Genomic DNA, 20833 nt, shown 5'->3' with positions numbered 1-20833 from the left:
AAAGTTGAGAACATTGGAGAAAATTCTGGTGTGACATGACTAGGAAGTGATGTTTGTGAAAGTTTTTTCCTCATTTTTAGTATAGTCCAGTGATGAAGCTTTCCAAATTACACCGTAAATATTTTTATTCAGTTATCAAAAATAGCATTGTGTCAGAAATGTGAAAAATTAATAACAGTGATCAGAGTAGGGAAAATTAGTAGTAACTGCACTGTGTTTTCAGACATTTTCAGTATATTCAGGCCTCTCTAGTCTTAATGATTTCCATGGTACTCTCTATTTATTTCTAGAGTCATTTTTATGAATTTTACTGAAAATAGGACTATAAATAACTTCCTTTGTAGTGGAAAGATAACATAACCTATTAGGGTGAGGGATTAAATAATTTATTTGTTTGTTTGTTTCAATATGGAAGGTCCCTTATATGGGCTGTCCCTTGTAAAGGCATGGTGAGAACTGGTTTATTGTTCTGTGCAGATGTGTATGGTGTGGCACTTCTTAAGCGTGCATGTTGGGACTGCAATGAGAAAAACTTATTCTTGATGTACTTTGCTTATTTATACTTAAAACAGATTTCAGAAATGTGTAGTTCAATTAAAACCAATGTCTGGAATATTTAAGTGGCTTAATTCCTTACCAAATTTAGTCTGCTTTCTTTATGTACCCTATGTACCATCTTACTTATACCATAGTATGCTATGGTATCTCTTAGTATTTTGCAAAATATTTTGCATCCAGTTGATACTGCAGAAATAATTAAGGCTTATCAGAGCATTCATAATAATTAAACCCTTTTCTTTTGATTGGGATCATCCTTTCTAGTAATCCTCGTTGTTTGCCAGAGAGATCATGTTAAAAGAAAATTTACAGAGGAATGCATATGTACTTTACAGTTGAATTGATAGTATTGGGCCAGAGGCTGCTAACAGTCTCCTTGTTAGAATCCCAGAGTGCAGTATTTCCATTTGTAGAGTCGTGCATAGTGGGGGCTCTTTCTTGGTGTCATTCAATTCAAATAACTCAGAAGCAGAGGTTATCCTGAATGCCACTGTATTCAGGATGCCCTTTTTCTAAGGACACATAGAAAGGCTGAAAGGCAGCGTTTCCCCTCTGTTTCAGAAGTAAATCACCTTTGAATTAATGAGATGGTCATTTTGTTGAAGAACACAGAAAAATCTTCTGTGATCCTGCTTGTCTTTCCTTTTATTTATATTTCGTTCAGTGGTCTGATCAGTCATATGAAGACCTGTATACATACTTGACCTAGCAAAGAAGTCTCTGGGGGTGACAGGTCTATGAAATAACTCAATGTGCTTCATTTCTTTATCTTAAAAGGCAATGTACCTACCTGAGACATGTATCTTTAGATAGATAGTAAATTTTGCCTGCGAGCAAAACACAGTGGAATCACTTCAAAGCATTTGCAATGCTCTAGAAAAAATGCTTAAAAGTATAAATATGTGGAGTATGTATTTACTTATTATTCAAAGAAATGTGAATTATGATAATTTTTTCTTTCACTATAGTCATTGTAACGCTTTATGTTCCTTTTTATGCTTACAAGATAGCACAAAAGGGGAGGAGATAAAGCAGTTGTGTTAGTTAAGTACGAATGTGTTGTGGGCAGAGTAAACAGCAGGACTGTGTGTCATCTGGCATCTCTCTTCTGTTTTCTTTGTTGTTGCTGCTGAAGGAGTGAAATAAGCCAGTGCATTTATTTTTATTAGTAGAAAGGTAAGCTTCATAAATATTGGTGGCTGGCAATCTGGTTAGTCCTTGAAGGCATATTACTCCACTTCTGTTTTATATCGATATGAAAATTCTTGTTTTGTCATTCTCCACCGGCATAAGCTGCATTATGGTTGAGAATTTCTGTGTTCTGTTCCTAAAGAGTTCTTTCTTTCGCTCAGTAGGAGGAAGTGAAAGAGATTTGGCACCCTCTTGTTTTTGTTTTGTACTGTATCATTTCAGTCTTACAATATCGTAACAGGTCTTACTACTAACATTTGTATCAGGAAAAAAACCCCAGAAGAATCCTATGGTTGATTCTTACTCTTTTGAAGGATAATGTTGAGTACTGTTGCTCTTAGCATCATTCCTGCTTTAAGTTAATGTTCTTCTGTCTGAAAATTTCAGTAATGCAAATCAAAGCCAGATTTTTCTTGCCTGTGAGGGGGTATAAAGTGGAGCCTCCTTGGCTCTGCCCTTCCTTATATTCTGGGACGGCTCTTCAGATCTTCTGCCATAGCACGGGACCAGTGCAGCCTTTCTTACATTGTGCATTCAGCCAGCTTTCTGAAGGAATACAGAGTAATCACTTGAGAAATTAGTTGAGTTGTAAAATTATTTTTTACTTTTCTCTGAAGTTTTGGGAAGTTTAACTCTTCTAGCACAGAGGGGAAAGATACCTACATCAGATGTCTTGGTATAGTCCTAAGACTGTGAACAAAATCGTGGTGAATTGTCCAGGGCACTGTTGAAACAAAGTGACATCATAGTTAGCTAAAGACAAAATCACAAATAGTTCTTCATTAATCGGTTTACTTACTAATTATTTATTCAGTCTGATGTATACAACATTTTTGTTTATAACTGATAAGGAAAACTGAAACTTTGTAAAAGTTTAGTAAGAAAACAATAGCATGAATCTAGACCGTTGCCAAAATTCAAATGGCGAAAATAACACGTACCCTTCTGAAGATGATTTTTCATCGATGAATTTCAAACCACTCTGCAAAAAGATTTTGTGTTGACATTGCCATTTTACTGACAGTCCAACTGTACATGTAAATCTAGAATTGAAGCAAGCCAGAAACTTTGACTGGGAAGGAATCTGAAAAAACTTGGAGAATTTGTTAGTGTGATCCAGTTGCTGAACTTTCATTGAGGCAGTGATTCATGAATAGGCAGAATAATAGGAAAGATAAGGTTGTTCCCTGTCTTTAACGCTGTAACTGGTTTTGATGCTATGGTAGGAATTTCAGAGACCAGCTTTACCTGTATTAAACTCAAACGCTGAAATTCCATGACACCGACATAAAATTCACCAGCATTCTTTTAATAATTTGGATGGAGGGGGTTGGTTTTGAGATTTGTAGTCTTGCATCAGGCTTTTTGACTTTGTGATGGTGGAGTAGCCTGGGAAATGTTCTGGGAGAGAATCATATAATCATATGATCATGGAAGTTGAGACTTCTGCAGGGAAACAATGTAATTGATGATTAAATAGAAACTGCTGTGAAGACTTGATATTTAAATAGTTTTACTCTTAAAGACAGAAATTATGAGAAGGCCAGGAGAACTGTTTGATGTAACCGGCAGCTCAAAGTTACTGGAAAAATTTAAATAAGCAGTCTAAGGTCATGAAGACAATTAAGCTAGTTTGTTATTTCAGGTGCGAGGTGACATCTCAAATTGGGAGCTGTTATATCATTTTCAGTCATTGCATCAGTGCAGAACTAATTAGTTTTGTAGAATTAGTTTAGGACTATGGTAACATTTAAGTAGGAAGTCCTATTAACATTTCTTCTATAGAGTGCGTTTTATAGAGTATCAGCTTTGACTTCTATTTCTGCTAACATGTCATAATAAATCAGTTGGCTTTGATTTTTGTTTACATACTAATTCTTGGTAGCTCTAAAGCTTTTGGAGCTTCGTGATATTAATGCATCTTCCTGAATTGTAGGAATATTTTATCTTGTTTATACGTCATAGATAGAAAAGTAAAGAACAAAATACTGTAGTTTTAAAGCAGCAATAAGATGTCATAGCCCTTCAGTGTCTGACACTGAATTCTGTGTTTTCTTCAGTGTAAGCTCTTACCCTTGGTAATTGGGTTAACTGCATTTTATACTCCCTCCTAATAGTTTCATACTGCTCCTGCAAGTATGCCGCAATGAGCCATTAGAGCAAACATTCAGTAGCTCACAAATCAGCTGAAATTTTGATGTGGAAATTAGACAAACTTAATTTCGTGAATAACATATCTAACGTCAGTGTTTCATAATGTGTTGACTCTCCATCATAATCCACAACGACCACTCCTTTGAAGAGTGGTAGATATATTTATCTTTACTAACTTACTTGTGCCAATGCTAGAGAAGACTGATTTGTGATAAAAACATTAAGCACATGAACATATTTTTTTAATGCCTGTTAATGTGGTAATTGATGGTTTTATGCCTCCTTTTCTCTGTTGTGGTTCCCAGCATGGTGGTGAACTTCACCTCAAAAGCTGTGACAACAGTGTAACAGGTGTGTCCTATTCCTGCAGTGGAAAGCTTTTTTGGTATTTAGCTGAGAAGCGTTAAGGACGGATACTGGAAATATTTAAATTGCTTTTATTAGGCTCCTTGTGCTCTCTGTGGGAGGCAACGTAGTTGCCAGAGGCTTGTGTAGGACCCAAGATCTCCCTTCTAACTATGTGCCCAGCCCAGTTAGGTGATGCTTTGCCCAGGACGTTGAGAAGTGAGGCATAAAATAGCAAAACTGGGAAGACAAGTGTGCAAGAGAGCTTCAGTATTTTGATCTGTGACCATGTCACTGGTGGCTGTCACTTAAACGCAGCTTCTCTACAGATTGTGAGACTTAGAAAAACAGAAATTCTAAGAGCTGTTCCATGATTTTGACAGTGCTGGATCCTTCTCTCTTGTCTTGTGCGTGACAACAGGAAGAGGTTACTTTGGAAATGCACATAGAATTTTTCTCATTAATGAATGCTCATATGGAGAAAGTGCTGTAAAGATAGATAAACCTGACATTAGTTACTGATGATTACATTTTTTTGGGAATCAAACAAATTTTGATGTTCATTTGCACACCTGGCTACTCCTTTCTGTAAGGCAATCAGGGTTTCTTTAAAGATGCGATTTTTCAGGAACTTGTCTATGGTTCATAAAAGCTTATAATATAACCAATAATGTGGATTTACTCCAAGAAAATTTGCAGTGCAAGGTTAGCAATTGAAATATCGACAACATAAAAAATAAACAAAACAAATAAAAAGAAATCAATTTCCTATTTTTGGTAGAAGTTCCGTTAACTGTTTAAGTTAATAAGCAGTTGGGTGTTAGTCTCTTCTCCCAAGTAACAAGTTGACCGTACAAGAGGAAATAGCCTCTAGTTACACCAGGGGAGGTCTAGATTGGGTATTAGGAAAAATTTATTCCCTGAAAGGGTTGTCAAGCTTTGGAACAGGCTGTGCAGGGAGGTGGTGGGCTCACCATCCCTGGATGTGTTGAAAAGGTGGGCAGATGTGGCACTTAGGGATAGTTTAGTGGTGGGCTTGGTAGTGCTGGGTTAACGGTTGGACTCTATGACCTTAAAGTTATTTTCAACCTAAACAAGTCAATGATTCTATTCTGTATTGTCAGATTAAATAGTATACTTGTTTCTTTAAAATGAATAAGTTCATGTAACTGTATGACAGGGTGGAAGTTCCTGAACATCTAAATCATATTTTTTTCTTGTTTGTCTCGTGCAGTGAAGAATAATAGGCTGTTTGGTTTTTTTCCAGATAACCTTTTTCATGCTGCTGTCTGCAGTGTGCGTAATGCTGAACTTGGCTGGTTCCATTCTCTCTTGTCAGAACGCTCAGCTGGTGAAGTCCCTGGAAGGATGTCAGTTGGTGAGTAATGAAAAACAAGTCTCTTATAAAGGCCAATGGATTTTATTTTTCTTTTTTGTTTGGTTTTATACACATATTCCTTTGATTTTCAGAACAGTATGTGTTCAGTAGAGCCATCTATAGGCATTACAAGGTGAAAAATAATGTTGGGACAAGTCTGAGACTTAAAATGCTAATGTATTTACAGTGTTTTGTCACCTCAAAAAGCAAACTGGTATAATAGAAAGACTTTCTTCTCCACGTCATGGTACAAATGACACTTAGAATAGGTGGCATACAGGCCACGTGAAAGCGATGTAGTGATTACCATTCCATGCCTGCAGTGTCAGGATTTCATCCAGTACCTCCTTATACTGCCAGTTTATTTCACAGACATACTGATAGTAATGTTTTGGTATGCGTATGTTAATATTTTATTTGCCAACCTAAATTAGTTCTTTTTTTAATTTCCAAAGCAAATTTGTATTACTTGTGTTTAATAAAATACAGAATAATAAAAATTATCATGATGTGGCATGCTCTAAATTATTAAAAGTACGGTATACCTAAAGGCTTTATGTTGTTATTTCAGGAAAAAAGTACATATACATTAAAGTCTTAACGCATTTTCTGACTTAAACTTATGAAGATGTCTATAGAAAAAAAACTCATGTCTGAAATCTCTGATTTACAGTAAATAATAAAAAAATTTTATGTCCCCCTTGCCATAACATCAGGAAACACTTGACATTAAATTGAAAGATTGACAAATGGACTGGAGAATGTTTATGGCTGTGCATTAATGTTCTTTTTAGTATAATCTGGCTCTCAGTAGACCAATCAAACTGTTTAAACTGTATGAGTATGCACTCATAACATTCATCAAGTATTAGGAATATGTGCACTTATGCACCCCAAGACATTGATTTGAATGTTAAAAAGACATTTTTCTCTCTAATGCCAGCAGGTGACTACCACAAAATGCTTGTGCACCTCTTCTGTTCAGCCGTTGGCTTTACTCCTTTGTTCTAAGGGTTTCGTCCAGTGAAACCCTTCAGGCTGCTGTTTGCACATAACAAAATTAATGAAATGAAGTTAAAATAATATAAAATGTTTTGGCAAATATTTCAAAAGGCATATGAAAAATACAGAACGGGAAGCCACTTGGGTGTGACCTGTCACATGCCTTCACCTTGTTCAGTCAGCTTTTAAGCCTGTGTTCTGTTTTCCTATCACTCGTCCTGTTTCACAAGGGGGTGTCTGCAGCTCCATCAATCAGGTGGTCTCCAAGAGCTTGGGTATTCTGCTAAGCTTTCTGCAGTGACTGAGATTTCCAAGTGATTGGGGCTTTATAGAACTGGATGGATGGAGCCAGATAGCTGAGGCAGTAGAAAACCAGCAGTGACCCAAAGAGAGGAAGGGAAGGTTTTCATTATAAAATATTTGATCTAGGAAACTCTTGATAAAGTTCCTGGCTCTCATTTTGATGGGGAGTTGGAATCATGCTGCTGAGCTGGAAAAATCAACTGGTGGAACCTGGAGCTGTTATGAGATGCATGCTGTCCTTTGGAAAGCTTTGGGAAAATAGCCTTTTGTTGGGTTTGTTGATTTTTTTTCATTAAAATCAAGAAGTATCATAGGTATTTTTTGTGGAAGATCTTTGAAGTGAGCCTTGCTAATTTGTTTTTGAGATCCTTGCTTTGCTATTAGGACTTTAGTTTAGAAGTTACTTTGAGGGTCTGCGTTTATATCAGAACTTGCCCTGAAGACTTACAAAATAGCTTTGTATCTTCATGGAAGAAAGAATAATAGTCTCTCAGAATGAATGCTTTCCTAACTATATGATGCAACTGGGTAACTATATCGTGCGACCTATCTGTTAAAATTTTCAAATGCAGTATTTTGACCTGGAGCATCATTGTAATGACTATCTTGGGCTTATGTCTAGGTATCATGCTCTGCTGCTGGTTGATATGTTGTTTTCCACATTCTCAAGCAATGCCATTGTGCCACAGCTCTTATGTAGGATAGTATCAATGTCCAAAAGGATAAAAAGCGAGGAACACTGGAATTTTGGAAACATGAATTTACCTCTTCTTTGCTCAGTAGCTCATTGTTTAATTTGTTGGCAAAATCTGCTAGAATTTCTGCACTGTATGATACATAAATTATTTGAGAACCAGCATGTTTTTAACTACTTATGGGTTTTGACATTTGACTTGAAAAATTGAAAAAAAAAAAAGTGTGTGTATGTGTACGTGGCTGAGGGGAGACATTTGTACTTGTGTGTGCAGTTTTTCTCCTCTGACTCAGTAGTAACCGGTGTCATTGCTGTCATGATTTTGACAGATGTCCAGTAAGCTGTGTGAATAGAATTTAAACAGCAAATCTTGTCCCAGGTGGAGAAGAATGTGTGTAGTAAAACCAGTGCTGTTGGTGATGCTGTGTTGCAGCTTAGTGCATGCGTGGATCTTGCTGTGTATGTTTGCTTTTCTAGTTTCTGTTAGGCTGCCATTTTAGCAGCAGGGCTACTCAACAAAGCCCACTGAGAAACCCCTAAGCCTACAATTCAGTTGCTTACTCACACTACTGATAACTGTGATCGTGTATGTGCTTGTTGACACTACTATTTAATAGTACCACCTAGCTGTATGTGATCTCTGTTCTGGGGTGTATTGTGGTAATGTGTCAGTGTTAGGATTCCTCATAGATCTTTGCACCAAGCAGAAAGTTGCAGATTAATGAAAGGGACCATTTTAATTTCTCCTAATACAAGCTGTAGTAGAAGTGTAGGACAAAAGGAAGAAAACCAAGTTAATGAGAATCAATGAAGTGGCATTGCAGGGACAGAAAGTTGAAATAAGCACAATTCTGCTTAATTAGCACATTCATAGACAAAGCACTGGTTCCAGCCAGTGGTTATGTTCACTACCAAGACAGAAACCTAAGACAACAAAACCTCTTTTTAGTCTTTTCATTACTGGTTTCAGTGGCCTGTCCTGGTTATGAGCCCCATGTCTTTTCTTAGTTTTGGACAGAATCACCACTTCTGATGGGAAGACTACTGTGGAAATAAGCAGTGACCGAGCTGTGCAGTTGAATTCTCAGACTGTGGGTGAAAATTAAAAGGAATAAATTAATTTCAGATAAGGTGAAATTTAGAAGAAGAAAGAGAAGCTGTTTCAGGAAGAATTGTTTTTCTTTCTTTGTTCTTCAGCTTTTCAAAATATGTTTCAGTTGTTTGGGATGTTTTCTACTTGGAAATGGAGTGTTGTACAAAATATCATAGATTCAGTGATTTTCATGGGACCACATTTGATCTGAACTATAAAATAGCTTTGGGTTCTTTAACTGTCTATTTTGCCTCCCTTCCTTCCTTCCTTCGCCTTGCCTTCTCCAGTCTTGTTCTAATCAACAGCGAGGGGAAGGCATGGTATCAAACAAATGGGTTCAGCTGGCAGGCAGAGGCGTTCGCAGGGGGATTTGCCCTTGGATGGGCATTTGGGGATTAGGAGTTTGGTGGGTGGGCATGTAGGAGCTTCCTGGGCAGGTGCTTTCCCCATCTGTGCTCTTGTGACAGAATTCAAAGGAAACCTTTGCTTGTTTCTCCAGGTTCATGGAAGACTGTCACTTTAAGCAAGAATCTTGCAAATAGTGTTTTGCGTATTTTCCAGAGCCAGTGTACTTTGCTAGTAAATGAAAAGCCAACAGTTATGTTTCATTTGTAGTTTCCAGAGCTTTTCATTCCTGCTGCAAATGGAATTTCCAAATTTTCCTCTGGACTAGTAAAACACTGAGCTGGCAAAAGAAGATAAAGCAAATGTTCAAACTGCTGGTTTCAATTTTCAGAGCCTGATGAAATACTCAGTAGCTTTGCCACAGTGTGTCGTACTAGATGAGAGCAACTTAATTTCATTGTGCCTGATTATCATATCATAATTATTTCCAAAAAAATACACTTTCTTCTGCCCAGACTTTACTTTCTAGTTTTTCCTTGCACAAAATCACGTTTCAGTCAGGTTGGGGACTCACACATGAATACATTTTATATTGCCACGTTGAAGTGCTCATATGTATGAAATTCCAGAGCTCTGCTCTGGTAGACCACCCACTGGGAGAGATGCACTGTAGTGAACAACACTGCTTTATGATTAAGCGCAGGATTTGACTTAGTTTGGTAACATCTTATGTTGAACACATTTAATTACTTTATTACTGTTCTTCACTCAAAAAGGGAAAATACCACTTCCTTAACAGCTTGTTCTGAGCTTCTATTTCATGTTAAATCCTTAGATGGCTCACTTCAGTGTTGTAAATCTGTGCAGTCCAGTGCTATGTGACTGAGTGTATGTTATCAGAGAGTTCCAAATCTTTTGATTGCCTTCTAGGATACACATTTATGGCAATGCAGCTCTAGGAGTCAAAATTCATCTTTTGTAGACACGCAGTTTGAGATCCCATGTAACTGTACCAGACAAAAATATACTAGTTAGTTTCCAGATACAGTACAAAAGTCAAATTCAAAATAAATTCTGTTTTACTTGTAGTATTTCTGGCAAACTCATTCATGCTGAATATGTGGCTTTAAAAGTGATAATGGTATCTACTGTATTGTGGAGTTCAAATTCAGAAGCATTTTACATGTAGAGTAGCTTTTTGCAGAAGAAGGATAAGACACAAGTGTTTTATTTGGCTTTAAACACTGGGGATTTGTTGTAGATTCCACAATATATATTTTTGTGTGAATATGAAAAATGTGCTCAGCATATGTTAGCATTTTGAATGTGTAATTGTTGAATTTAGTATTTGTGCTCTTCATCCTGCAGCTTAGCAACATACAACGCTGACAGTACCTTTAATGGCTTGCTATGAAAATTTAATTGGAATCTTTTCCCCATGATTAGCTGTAGATCCTGCAGCCAAAACGTCAAGATACTGCTTTAAGTCAGTGAGAGTAGGTTGCGTACAGAGCAGTTACACACTCAAGCTGTTCATTAATGTGTGTATGAGAAACAATATTTCTGTCTTATAATTTTCTTCTTCAAAAATAATTTCTAAAAATTGTGTTTAACATACGTGGGTAGAGCAATCTGTGTATTTTAATTTATATTCTGTTACAACACAAGATAGAATTCTGTTAGTGATGTTTTATTTCTTAGTCTTTATTTGTCTTTACTGGGTGTACCTGTCTCACTGTAAGTCCCTTACTCTTTTACAAATAAATGATCTAGTTTTAATCAAATTTACAGCTGCTTATTATTCGGAAGAGTAGCAGTAGTGTCTGTACAGAAAGATGGTTTATAATGTATTTTTCAGCTGTACAGCGGAAATTGGCCTGTGGTTATAGTAGCATATAAAGGAAGGCTCCTTTTCTCCCAAATTATGTTCACCTGGAATAGACAAGAAAAGCAAAGCCAGTGCAGGTTCACACAGAGATGAATGGCACAGCCCGGTTCCAGAACTGAGGTTGCTTTGTATTCCATTTTGTGCTGTAGCTGTGTTCAGTTCTACGCATACCAAAAAACAATTTTTAAAATTCCAGGAAAGTATATGTTGGGTTTTTTCGTTATTTGCCTGTCAGCTTTTTCTGTTGCTATTTCCCTACCACTCAACTTTATTCTTTACTGGATCCTCCTGCTCTTTCTTTTTGCATAAGCTGCTATAATTGATCCGAGTTCCTTCTTATAAACATACCAGGGAAGCTTTCTTGCACTTCGCTGCCTTATTTTTAACTTTTGAACTTTTATATTTTGGTTTTAAATTTTGTCCTGCTGTTTTTATGTTCTCTATTAAAAAACCCCAAAAAACCAAACCCTGAAGGTTAATTTAGAAGAAATTTTTTTTTACTAGAATTTTTACATTTGTAGTAGGGAAAGGGTGAAATGCAGAGTAATGCTGTTACTTCATCCCTAACTTGCGCTTTTTGTTAATAATGTGTGTGCACTCGGCAGTAATTTCTTCTTTGTTAAGACACAGACAGAATACTTAGGCAGAATTCTTTTGACTGATACAGATGAAAAGTCTGGTCTGCGCATATTTTTGTTACTTTGTTGTATGTTGTACTATGTACATATATGTGCTATGTTGTAACATAATGTAACATTATTTGGGTGTGCGTATATATGTATTTTTAAGAAGTCTGAAGTTCTCCTTGTTCTTTGTTGTTGGAGGATCCTTTACTTTTTTGATTCTCTGCTACATAAAGTCAGATTTTAATGGTTTTCATCCCTTCTGAAGTAATAGTACTGCTTTTTGGCAAGACAAAATAAACTTTAAAGACAATTTATGCATATAGGCAGCTTAGGCTGATGTTTCAAATCTTAAATATGGTTTGAATGAGGTGTACCATGCAATGGTCATAGCTATGAAAGTACACAAACTATACTGTGACTGCTGACTATGCTTACTAGCATGAGTAAGAATCACAAAGTGGGATGCAAATATGTGCGGGATAGTGGGGAGTATGTACAGGGGATGAAGTGGATGATGCTTTATTCCTGAGCTCTGCCAATCAAAAAGAAATTTAAACACGGCAGAGAGAAGAGGAAGAACATGGCTTTAGAGGCACTGCTGATGCAATTGTGTCTCAGGCTGGCAAACTCTAGCCTTGCAGTTGGAAGGAATAATCCCAGCTCCTCCCTGGACCGATGTAGCTCTGTTGTTTGTGCTACTGTCTGTATTTAGGAAGCCACACAGTGAGGTCTGACCTGGACTGAAAATAAACCACTCCCACACATGAGGAGAAAATCTAATTTTGACACTGTTTAGGTGGTGGTGGGATAGCTGTATGAATTCTTAATCCTGTCTGCACAAGTGTGAGACAGGAGTAGGGCAGGGATGAGCATTCTGGAGCACGAGGGCTCCGGACTGCTTTCAGCTGCTGTATTATCGCAAGCAGGAACGCAGCGACATGCTCGGCCTCTTGTACTGTGCCCGTTCCAGAAACACAAGTTAGCCAAGATGCCATTGCACAGACATTTGAAGGAAAAGGTACGCAACAGGGCAAATTGTTAAAAGCTTTCCAGAAACATATACCTGAGATTAAAATAGCGTTTTGTTTTGCAGTGTGGTTGCAAGTCTTAGATGGTTTTGGATATGCACCAGGTTTTTAAGGTGTCCCTGTGTTTTGCAGGAACTTCCATGTAAACAATTCTCAACTATTTTTAAGAACTGAATTAAAGGGAGAGTTAAGTTAACTGGGCACTGCAAAGGGAGGATTCCATCACATCTTTCAGAATTAATTGAGAATCTCTCATAGATGGAGAATCTTGCAGTAGATAGCTTTGTCTGAAATCCATTTTCCTCATAGAAACTTTCTAGCAGCTGCAGGCACTATCGATTTGCTGCATGCCTGGTGCTAGTGCAGTGGCTGTGCTGTAGCACTCTGGCCGCTGAGCCTGACACAGCTCTCAATCTCTCAATTCAAAGTGTAAGTTTTGAACTTTCTCTGTAGCGTTTGTCTAATGATTGACACTGTTTCCAGAGAGGTTCAGGAGCAAGACCTCCCCAGTGGCTTTTAGTGGTTTATATTTTTGATTGTTTTGAATAGCTGAGGTTATCTGATCATGAAACCTGTAGTTGTGTTTTGCTCAGATCTTTAACTTTTTGAAAAAGAATATCGAAAGATTACAAGATTTGAAAAGAACCTGTCTGAAATTGTTAAAGCAATAATTTGAATTAAATTATATGCTAATTAGAAAAAAACCACCACAACTATTATAAAGGTGCTCAAACTATTTTTTTTTTTCTTTATTTCTTTCAGTGTCTATGGCTTAGGGTAAGGCTCTGTGGGTTGCCATAGAAAATTATTTCCAGTACTGCCTTTGAATATATGGGAAATAGTGTGATTTACATTTTTTAAATGTAAATTTATTTTTTTAAAGCCTTTTACAAATTGTACTGGCTAGAGGGCAATCTGGAGTCTCAGCAATTGAAGCCCACTGAGATATCATACTTCTCTGAGCATGCCTTCATCACTGTATATGGCAAGCATTCATTCATCTGGTAAAGTTTATTACGTTTTTTTAATGGACTCATATCTCTGCTCGTCCAACTGCTGCTCTGATGACCAGCATGTAAGCAGATAGTACTAGGTAAGCCTGATAGGGATGACACTATTCAAATATGTGTATTTTTTATGTAGCTATAAGATTGTATGAACAATTTAAACATTCTTTAAGGTCTTAACCAGTAAGAAAACATTCTGTTGAAATGATTCTACATATAACACTGCGAGGTAATTCTACAAGGAACACTGCTCTCTGCCTTGCTTCAGGAAGTTGGCCACATCCTAGGGAGAATTTGAATTAAAAATAGTAAATGCGTATTTACATGAGCAATTTTTTTCTGCATTTGTGTCTGGAAAATTTAAAACTTTATTTTATTTATATTTTTTAAATGTGAAAGAGTAACATGGCAATTCAGATCTCAGCACCCAGCCACTGTAGTTCTGTCTTTGGAGGAATACAGGACTGATTGAGTATGTCTGAATAGTGCATTGAATCTTTTATTCTTTGCATGGAAAGTTGTGGAAGTTTCTCACGAGTGTCATTCTTATTACTGGTTATTGGGGTATAGAAACCTGAGATATGATATTTCTAAACTCATAGTTCAAGGAACTCCCATGTGATACCAATTACTTTTCTCAATACTAACAGCTTGAATTGCAACTAGTGACCTGGAGAAGTAAGGTATTGTATCCCATTATTAGTCCTTTAAATAACCTGCAGAAATGGGAATGGGAAAAGCACAGAAATACCCTACCAAGAAATTTTAGAGCAATGACAGCTCACATTAACAGGTGAGGTAAAAAAGTGCATGGAGTTAAATTTTGGTTTAAAAAAGTCTGTGTTGGAAGGAAGCAGAAATATAAACATTGCTATGATTTTTCTGTTGGTTTTTTTGTTGGTTGTTTTTAGTGAGGAAGTATAATAAATATCTCATTGAGCTGAACAGGACTATTGTAGGGTCACTCATAGATTACTTTTTGAGAATTATTGGGTTTCAGTAATCTTTAGCAAGGAGTGCTTTAATGCAGGTCTTTGAAGAATAGAATGCGTAATGATTTTTAAAATGTGAAAACATTGAATGCTTATTGTATTCCAGGCAATCTGAACACTGGAAAATAGAGAGCAAACCTTTTCCAAAGTAAACATATATGTGAGATGACATGTACCTTTCTCTCCACTTTTTCTTCATGCTGTGTTCTTTTTTCTCAAATATATGTCACAGTTTCTTTTGTTGTTATTTTTCCATGTATATGTAAGTTACATCTGTGTTCATGACAGCTTCATGTATTTTCTGACTTTTTCCCCCCATCTTTTTGTCTTTGTCTTTACCCATTGACTATGATTTGATATTTATTCAGTAGAGTTACTCTGGTTTCATCAGCCTCTGGAAGGCAAATTTTTTTTCAAAACGAGGCATAGAAAGTAACTCTTCTTTGGTATTGTCTTTCTGTATTTTACCTGGGTTTATATCTTATATTGGCCAGTGGAAGACCTTCTGCTTCAGGGGATTCTGCACAGAGATTATCTTTTTGCATTTAGTAGTAATTACTGTCACAATAAGTGTAAACGTAATCTTTGGGAAGTGGATTTCTGTTGATTTATACTTTCTATGACTTTTCTTTTTTCTTCCACAGATTAAATTTGACAGTGATGGCGTCTGTGTGTGCTGTGAAATGCAGCATCAAACATCAGGCTGCAGTAACTTGGGAGAAACGCTGAAACTGAACCCACTGCAGGAGTGCAATGTTGTGAGACTGACCCTAAAGGTGGGTTGTGAGAAAAATTAACAGTTTGTTGCAGTTTTAAGTAATGAGTACATACCAAGACAGAAATGTGGGATGAAGGGAGGAGTACCTGGTGTTTTCTGTGTTCGTACACTCTTACATGCAAAAAAGAAAAATATCTTCAACAGAATTACTGCTTTTAGGCATGAAAATGGTTTTATGTTACACACTCAATCTGTATTTGTATAGATAACTATTTTGGTAGAGGTTATTTAAGAAACAGGAGTTACAATTTGTTATGCTGGAAGGTATAAGGACATGTCTTTCATGTTGCTGTTCAAGAAAGCTAGAATCAAAGGTGGTGCTTGGCATTGTTTAGTAATGTCATGGTAGACTGCAAAGAAACACAAAGTATTAGCAGAATGATAGAGTATTTCATGAGGGACTGCTAAAACAATGTATTAGTATTTCAGATGGAAGTTACTTGGGGAGAGACTAGTAAGTGTTCTTTCGGGGTATTGCTGGAAGTATGCTTATAGACTGCTCTGCAATACTGTAAGTTCAAATCCTGCAGCATTTTGTATTACAACTACCCAGATAAAATATTGAGAGCAATTATTAAGAATATTGTATGAGTGAGTTATATCCTAGTGACATTGCCGACATCATTGCTTCATTCATTGTCACCAAACTAGCAGGACATGGTGTTAAGGAATCCATGAAAGAATTGGTCAGGGAAAAGAACCCTAGCCTGAGAGACAAATACAGATTCATTTTAGGTTTAATTTACAGATCAACAGATCAACTCTGTGTCCGTGGCTCTCAATTTCAAAGTATATATTTTAATAAAGTTAATATAGTAGTGAAATTCAATGTGACTATTATTTTGGAGATTTAGACTATAGTCTAAAGGCTGAGGTCTGAAAATGAAAACTGATATTTGAATCTATATTTTGAAGTTCAGAACAGGCAAAAATCCTGCAAAAAGTATATAATAAATATCTAAATATTCTTCAGCTTTGTTAAGAAAAAGAAAAAAAAGAAAAAAACAACTACTAAGTAAGAAGGATAAGGTAGAAATTAAAACGATTTGATATGGCCCCAAAATTAAGTAAAACTCTGCCTCAGATTTTAATGATGATGATAAAAGAGACTATGGGAGCAAAAACCTACTGGGTAGTGGGAATTTACGATGTGGAGAAGAAGCATAACTTGACGTTGCTGGTCAAAACATAATTAACTGCTACTCAGAATGCTAAATGCAGAACTCTATTCAGTTACGAGAAGGTAATGCAGGAAAATAACTTCTCAGAAAGACATTCTTCAAAGTATGACAGATGCAAAACCATGAACCTGTTGTACAGAAAAAGCTGACTTGCTGATCCTATTTGAGGGAGCATATGGTTGCTTGCTGCAAATATGTCAGTAGAGTAAACTTTAATGAGAGAGAAAAGAACTGTTTATCTTTGAGGACATTGTCAGCATATGAAGTGAGTAGAAGTGACATATGCTGGAAATCAGGGTAAGGTTTCTAACCAATACAGCAATCAGAATAGAAGCACAAAATAAAATTTCTTTTAAAATGTAACTCAGTCTTTTATAAAAGGAATTGATGACATATCTGCTTGCACTAGCAGATTTAAACACAGGAGTTCCTATGAGTATAGCCTGAGTGCAGCTTTAATTATGTTCAGAATTTTTCAATGAAGAGAAGGTAGTTAGGAAAATAACTTTTTCAGAAACCTTCTTAAACTTTCAGTTATAATTCTACCTTTGCTTTCTTTTTGGCTTTGAGAGCTCTGGATTCCTGGCTGTAAATTTAAGAACGGCATCCTACTAAGCCCCTAAGAAAAACAGATTACAGCTCACTAGTTAAACAACTGCCAGTGTTAAGACTCTCCTTCTTTAATTGCAATTAACAACTACAATGTGATTTTAAGAGAACAGATGTTTTAGTACCAAAAGCTCAATTGTATTCATTGTTTGGGAAGTCAGAGGGAGAGAAAGTAGAGTACCAGAGTTAAGATTATACACCTTTATGTATAACATTATGTAGGTTTCACACTCCTCTTCACTGAGGGTGCGGTAATAATCTCATGTTTCCTCTAAAGTCATCTGTGCTTTTTTGGTGGTAGCAGCTATGTGACTTGCATTGTGAACAGGAAAATTGCACGCATATCACCAACTGATCTTGTTCCCAGTCTGTCAAACAGGACAAGGAAAATAACAGTGGCTGCTGGTCTTGTGTATGCTCAATTGTGTCGGGATCATGCCTTGCATTGATATTGAGCGGTGTTTCCTTTTATAGTTGCTTTGAAAAATTTCTAAATTTTTTTAAAATTTGTTTTTGTCATCTCTTTATACTCCTTTGTAAATCAATGCCTGTTTCTTCCTTTCAAACCCTGAATGAACCACCCAGACATTTTAATGGGGACATGAAAATTACCATTGCAATATTTATGGTCACATATATGTACATACATAAATTGAGTATTGATTGCAGAAGCTGGCTGAATGTGTGATCTGTGATAAGTGCTAATTCCTGTGATTATTTAAATAGTGAAATTTCAGCAGAATATTATGTTACAGATTATACTTGTATTCTTGTCTGCACAGCTCCAGTAAAAATAGCACAGTTGCATGATGTGACAAACTACCATTAAGATCTGCAGGCACCCAGGTCTGACCCATCTGCCCTGTTTTACAGTGGAGAGACTTTCTGGTTACTGTTTTTCACCAGCAGATGTGTTTTTTTTATGCAGTTTCCTGCGTTAATAACTCCTGAACATAAGGTTCCTTGGTTTCCTCTGGGTACTCAGTGTCAATATTCTGTGTTGCTAAAGAATGTCACTGTCTCAGTATCCTGATTTTAACGATAACCATGCTTCTAGAACAGCTCCATCCTACGTTAGGAAATTACTTGACTTAATTCAAGCCAAATGAAGGTAAAAGCAAAACTTACCTATTTACAAAATTAGTAAAAAGAGTTACAAAGGTTTATTAAGAATCAAATATACAGAAATGAGATGATGGCCACACTTCAGGTGTGGTTTCACTAGTATCAGCTTAATCTGCTTTTCTATATCTGGCTGTTTCCTGCCATGGAGTTTGTTGGTTTGGATTTAGCAGTCATGTCATCACAGAATGAATCTGTTCTGTGAACTGATCTGGCCCCAAACCCCACAGCGTCTGCACTGGGCTTTTAGTGAAAACAATCTGGCACTGAGATCTAAGCTTTCTTCTGACACACAGATCCACCTTTGGGATTACTGACATTCCAAGTCTTCACATGCTTGGTAGTGAAGTGCTATAGCCAAGATGCCCAAAGGAGCACCTGCTCGCCTGTTCCTTCTGAGTCACCTCTTTCAACAGCAAAGTTCACTCTTAGATTGAATTCAGCTGATGTGGAACTAGACTTGGTGTTAGCCACTTTATATGCTGAACTTCATATCCCATACAAGCAGTATCAATAATAATGTAAATCAAGATGCATACAAAGAAACATGTTACGGTTCTGTGTGTAACTCGCTGTTCACTCCTGCCAATTGACTGTTAGGTCCAGTTTCATGAATGTGAATGATAATGGGTTCAGATGAACTCTAGTTTAAGGAGATTTTGTGTTTATAATCAAAAATCACAGAATGACAGGACAGTCAGGGCTGGAAGGGACCTCAGAGACCACCCAGCCCAACCCCTGCCACAGCAGGGTCCCCTCCAGCAGGCTGCGCAGTCACGTCCGGGTGGGTTTGGGATGTCTCCAGGGAAGGAGACTCCACAGCCCCTCTGGCAGCCTTTGCCGGGGCTCTGCCACCCTCCAGGGAAGGAAGTTCTTCCTCACACCCAGCTGGAGCTGCCTGTGTCCCAGTTTGTGCCCGCTGCCCCCTGCCCTGTCGCTGGGCACCACAGCCAAGAGCCTGGCCCCGTCCCCCTGACACCCCAGTCAGGTGTTTGTGTGCGTGGAGAAGATCCCTCTCAGCCTTCTCCTCGCCAGGCCGGGCAGCCCCGGCTCTCCCAGCCTTTTGTCATCAGGGAGACGCTTCAGTCCCCTCATCATCTCTGTAGCCCCTCACTGGACCCTCTCCCATAGTTCCTTGTCTGGAACCGGGGAGCCCAGCACTGGGCACGGCTCCAGCTGCGGCCTCACCAGGGCAGAGCAGAGGGGAGGGTCACCTCCCCCCACCTGCCGGCCATGCTCCTCCTCGTACACCCCAGGGCACCGCTGGCCCCTTGGCCACCGGGGCACACTGCTGGCTCGTGGGCACCCTGCTGTCCCCCAGCAGCCCAGTCCCTTCCCCGCAGAGCTGCCCCCCAGCAGGGCAGCCCCAGCCTGTGCTGCTGCGTGGGGCCGTCCCTCCCTGGGCAGGGCCCTACGCTGGCCTTGGTGGCACTTCCCCGTGTCCCTCTCCGCCAGCTCTCCAGCCTGCCCAGGTCTCGCTGAAGGGCAGCGCAGCCTCTGGGGGGGCAGCCGCTCCTCCCCGTTTGGTGTCACCAGCAAAGGTGCTGAGGGCACGCTCTGCCCCTCCACCCAGGTCACTGGTGAAGGAGTTGAACAAGGCTGGGCCCAGCACTGACCCCTGGGGACACCGCTGGCCACAGGCCTCCAGCGTGACCCTGCACCGCTGGTCACAGCCCCCCGAGCTCTGCCGTTCAGCCAGTTCTCAGCCCACCTCACTGCCCGCTCCTCTAACCCACGCTGCCGAGCTTACCTGTGAGCGTGTTGTGGGAGACAGTGCCAAAAGCCTTGCTGAGGTCAACGTAGACAACAGTCACCGCTCTCCCCTCATCAACCCAGCTAGCCATTCCATCAAAGGAGGCTATCAGGCTGGTCAGGCATGAGCTCCCCTTGGTGAATCCATGTTGACTACCCCTGATAACCTCCTTTTCCTCCACATGCTTTGAGGTGACCTCTGGGATGAGCTGTTCCACCACCTTTCCAGGGATGGAGGTGAGGCCGACTGGCCTGTGGTTTCCCGGGTCCTCCTTCTTGCCACTGGAGTGACCTTTCCCCCAGTCCTCTGCCATTCTCCATGGCCTTTCAAAGATGTTGGAGAGTGGCTTGGCAATAACATCTGCCAGCTCCCTCAGCACTCGGGGTGCATCCCATTGGGGCCCATGGATCTGTGGGTGTCAGGTTTGCTGGAGTGATCTCCAGCGTGATCCTCCTTGACCAAGGGGAGAGTCTTTCTTTCTCCAGACTTCCCCTCTTGCCTCCAGGGGCTGGGATTCCTGAGGGCTGGCCTTGGCAGCAGTAGAGACTGAAGCAAAGAAGTTGTTCAGTAATTCTGCCTTCTCTGTGTCCTTCGTCACCAGGACAAAGATATATGATGGTTTTAAAAATGTAGGAGGGGATGCTGTTATAAGAGAAAATTTGCCTCAGGACATTACTTTTAATACTTCATGATTTTTGAAAAATGATTTTTATGGGATGAAATATTAGAAACCATTTGTTCTCTTCCACTTAAATCTTACACAGACTTACTTTTGTCTTAATAACT

General features: G+C 38.8%; 1 protein-coding gene across 5 annotated transcripts in view; it reads left to right on the top strand.

The window, feature by feature from the left end:
• Positions 1–20833, top strand: part of ENTREP2 (endosomal transmembrane epsin interactor 2) — a 145832-nt gene that overhangs the window by 84132 nt on the left and 40867 nt on the right. For all 5 annotated transcript variants that reach the window (XM_056346848.1, XM_056346851.1, XM_056346846.1 and 2 more), the window contains 2 exons: positions 5516–5626; positions 15249–15380. In XM_056346848.1, the coding sequence (XP_056202823.1) occupies positions 5516–5626; positions 15249–15380 (243 nt within the window). The remainder of the gene's footprint in view (positions 1–5515; positions 5627–15248; positions 15381–20833) is intronic.

The sequence above is a fragment of the Falco biarmicus genome, chromosome 7 (genome assembly GCF_023638135.1).
Source record: "Falco biarmicus isolate bFalBia1 chromosome 7, bFalBia1.pri, whole genome shotgun sequence".
Classification (NCBI taxonomy): domain Eukaryota; kingdom Metazoa; phylum Chordata; class Aves; order Falconiformes; family Falconidae; genus Falco; species Falco biarmicus.
This window is presented reverse-complemented; position numbering and strand designations above follow the sequence as displayed.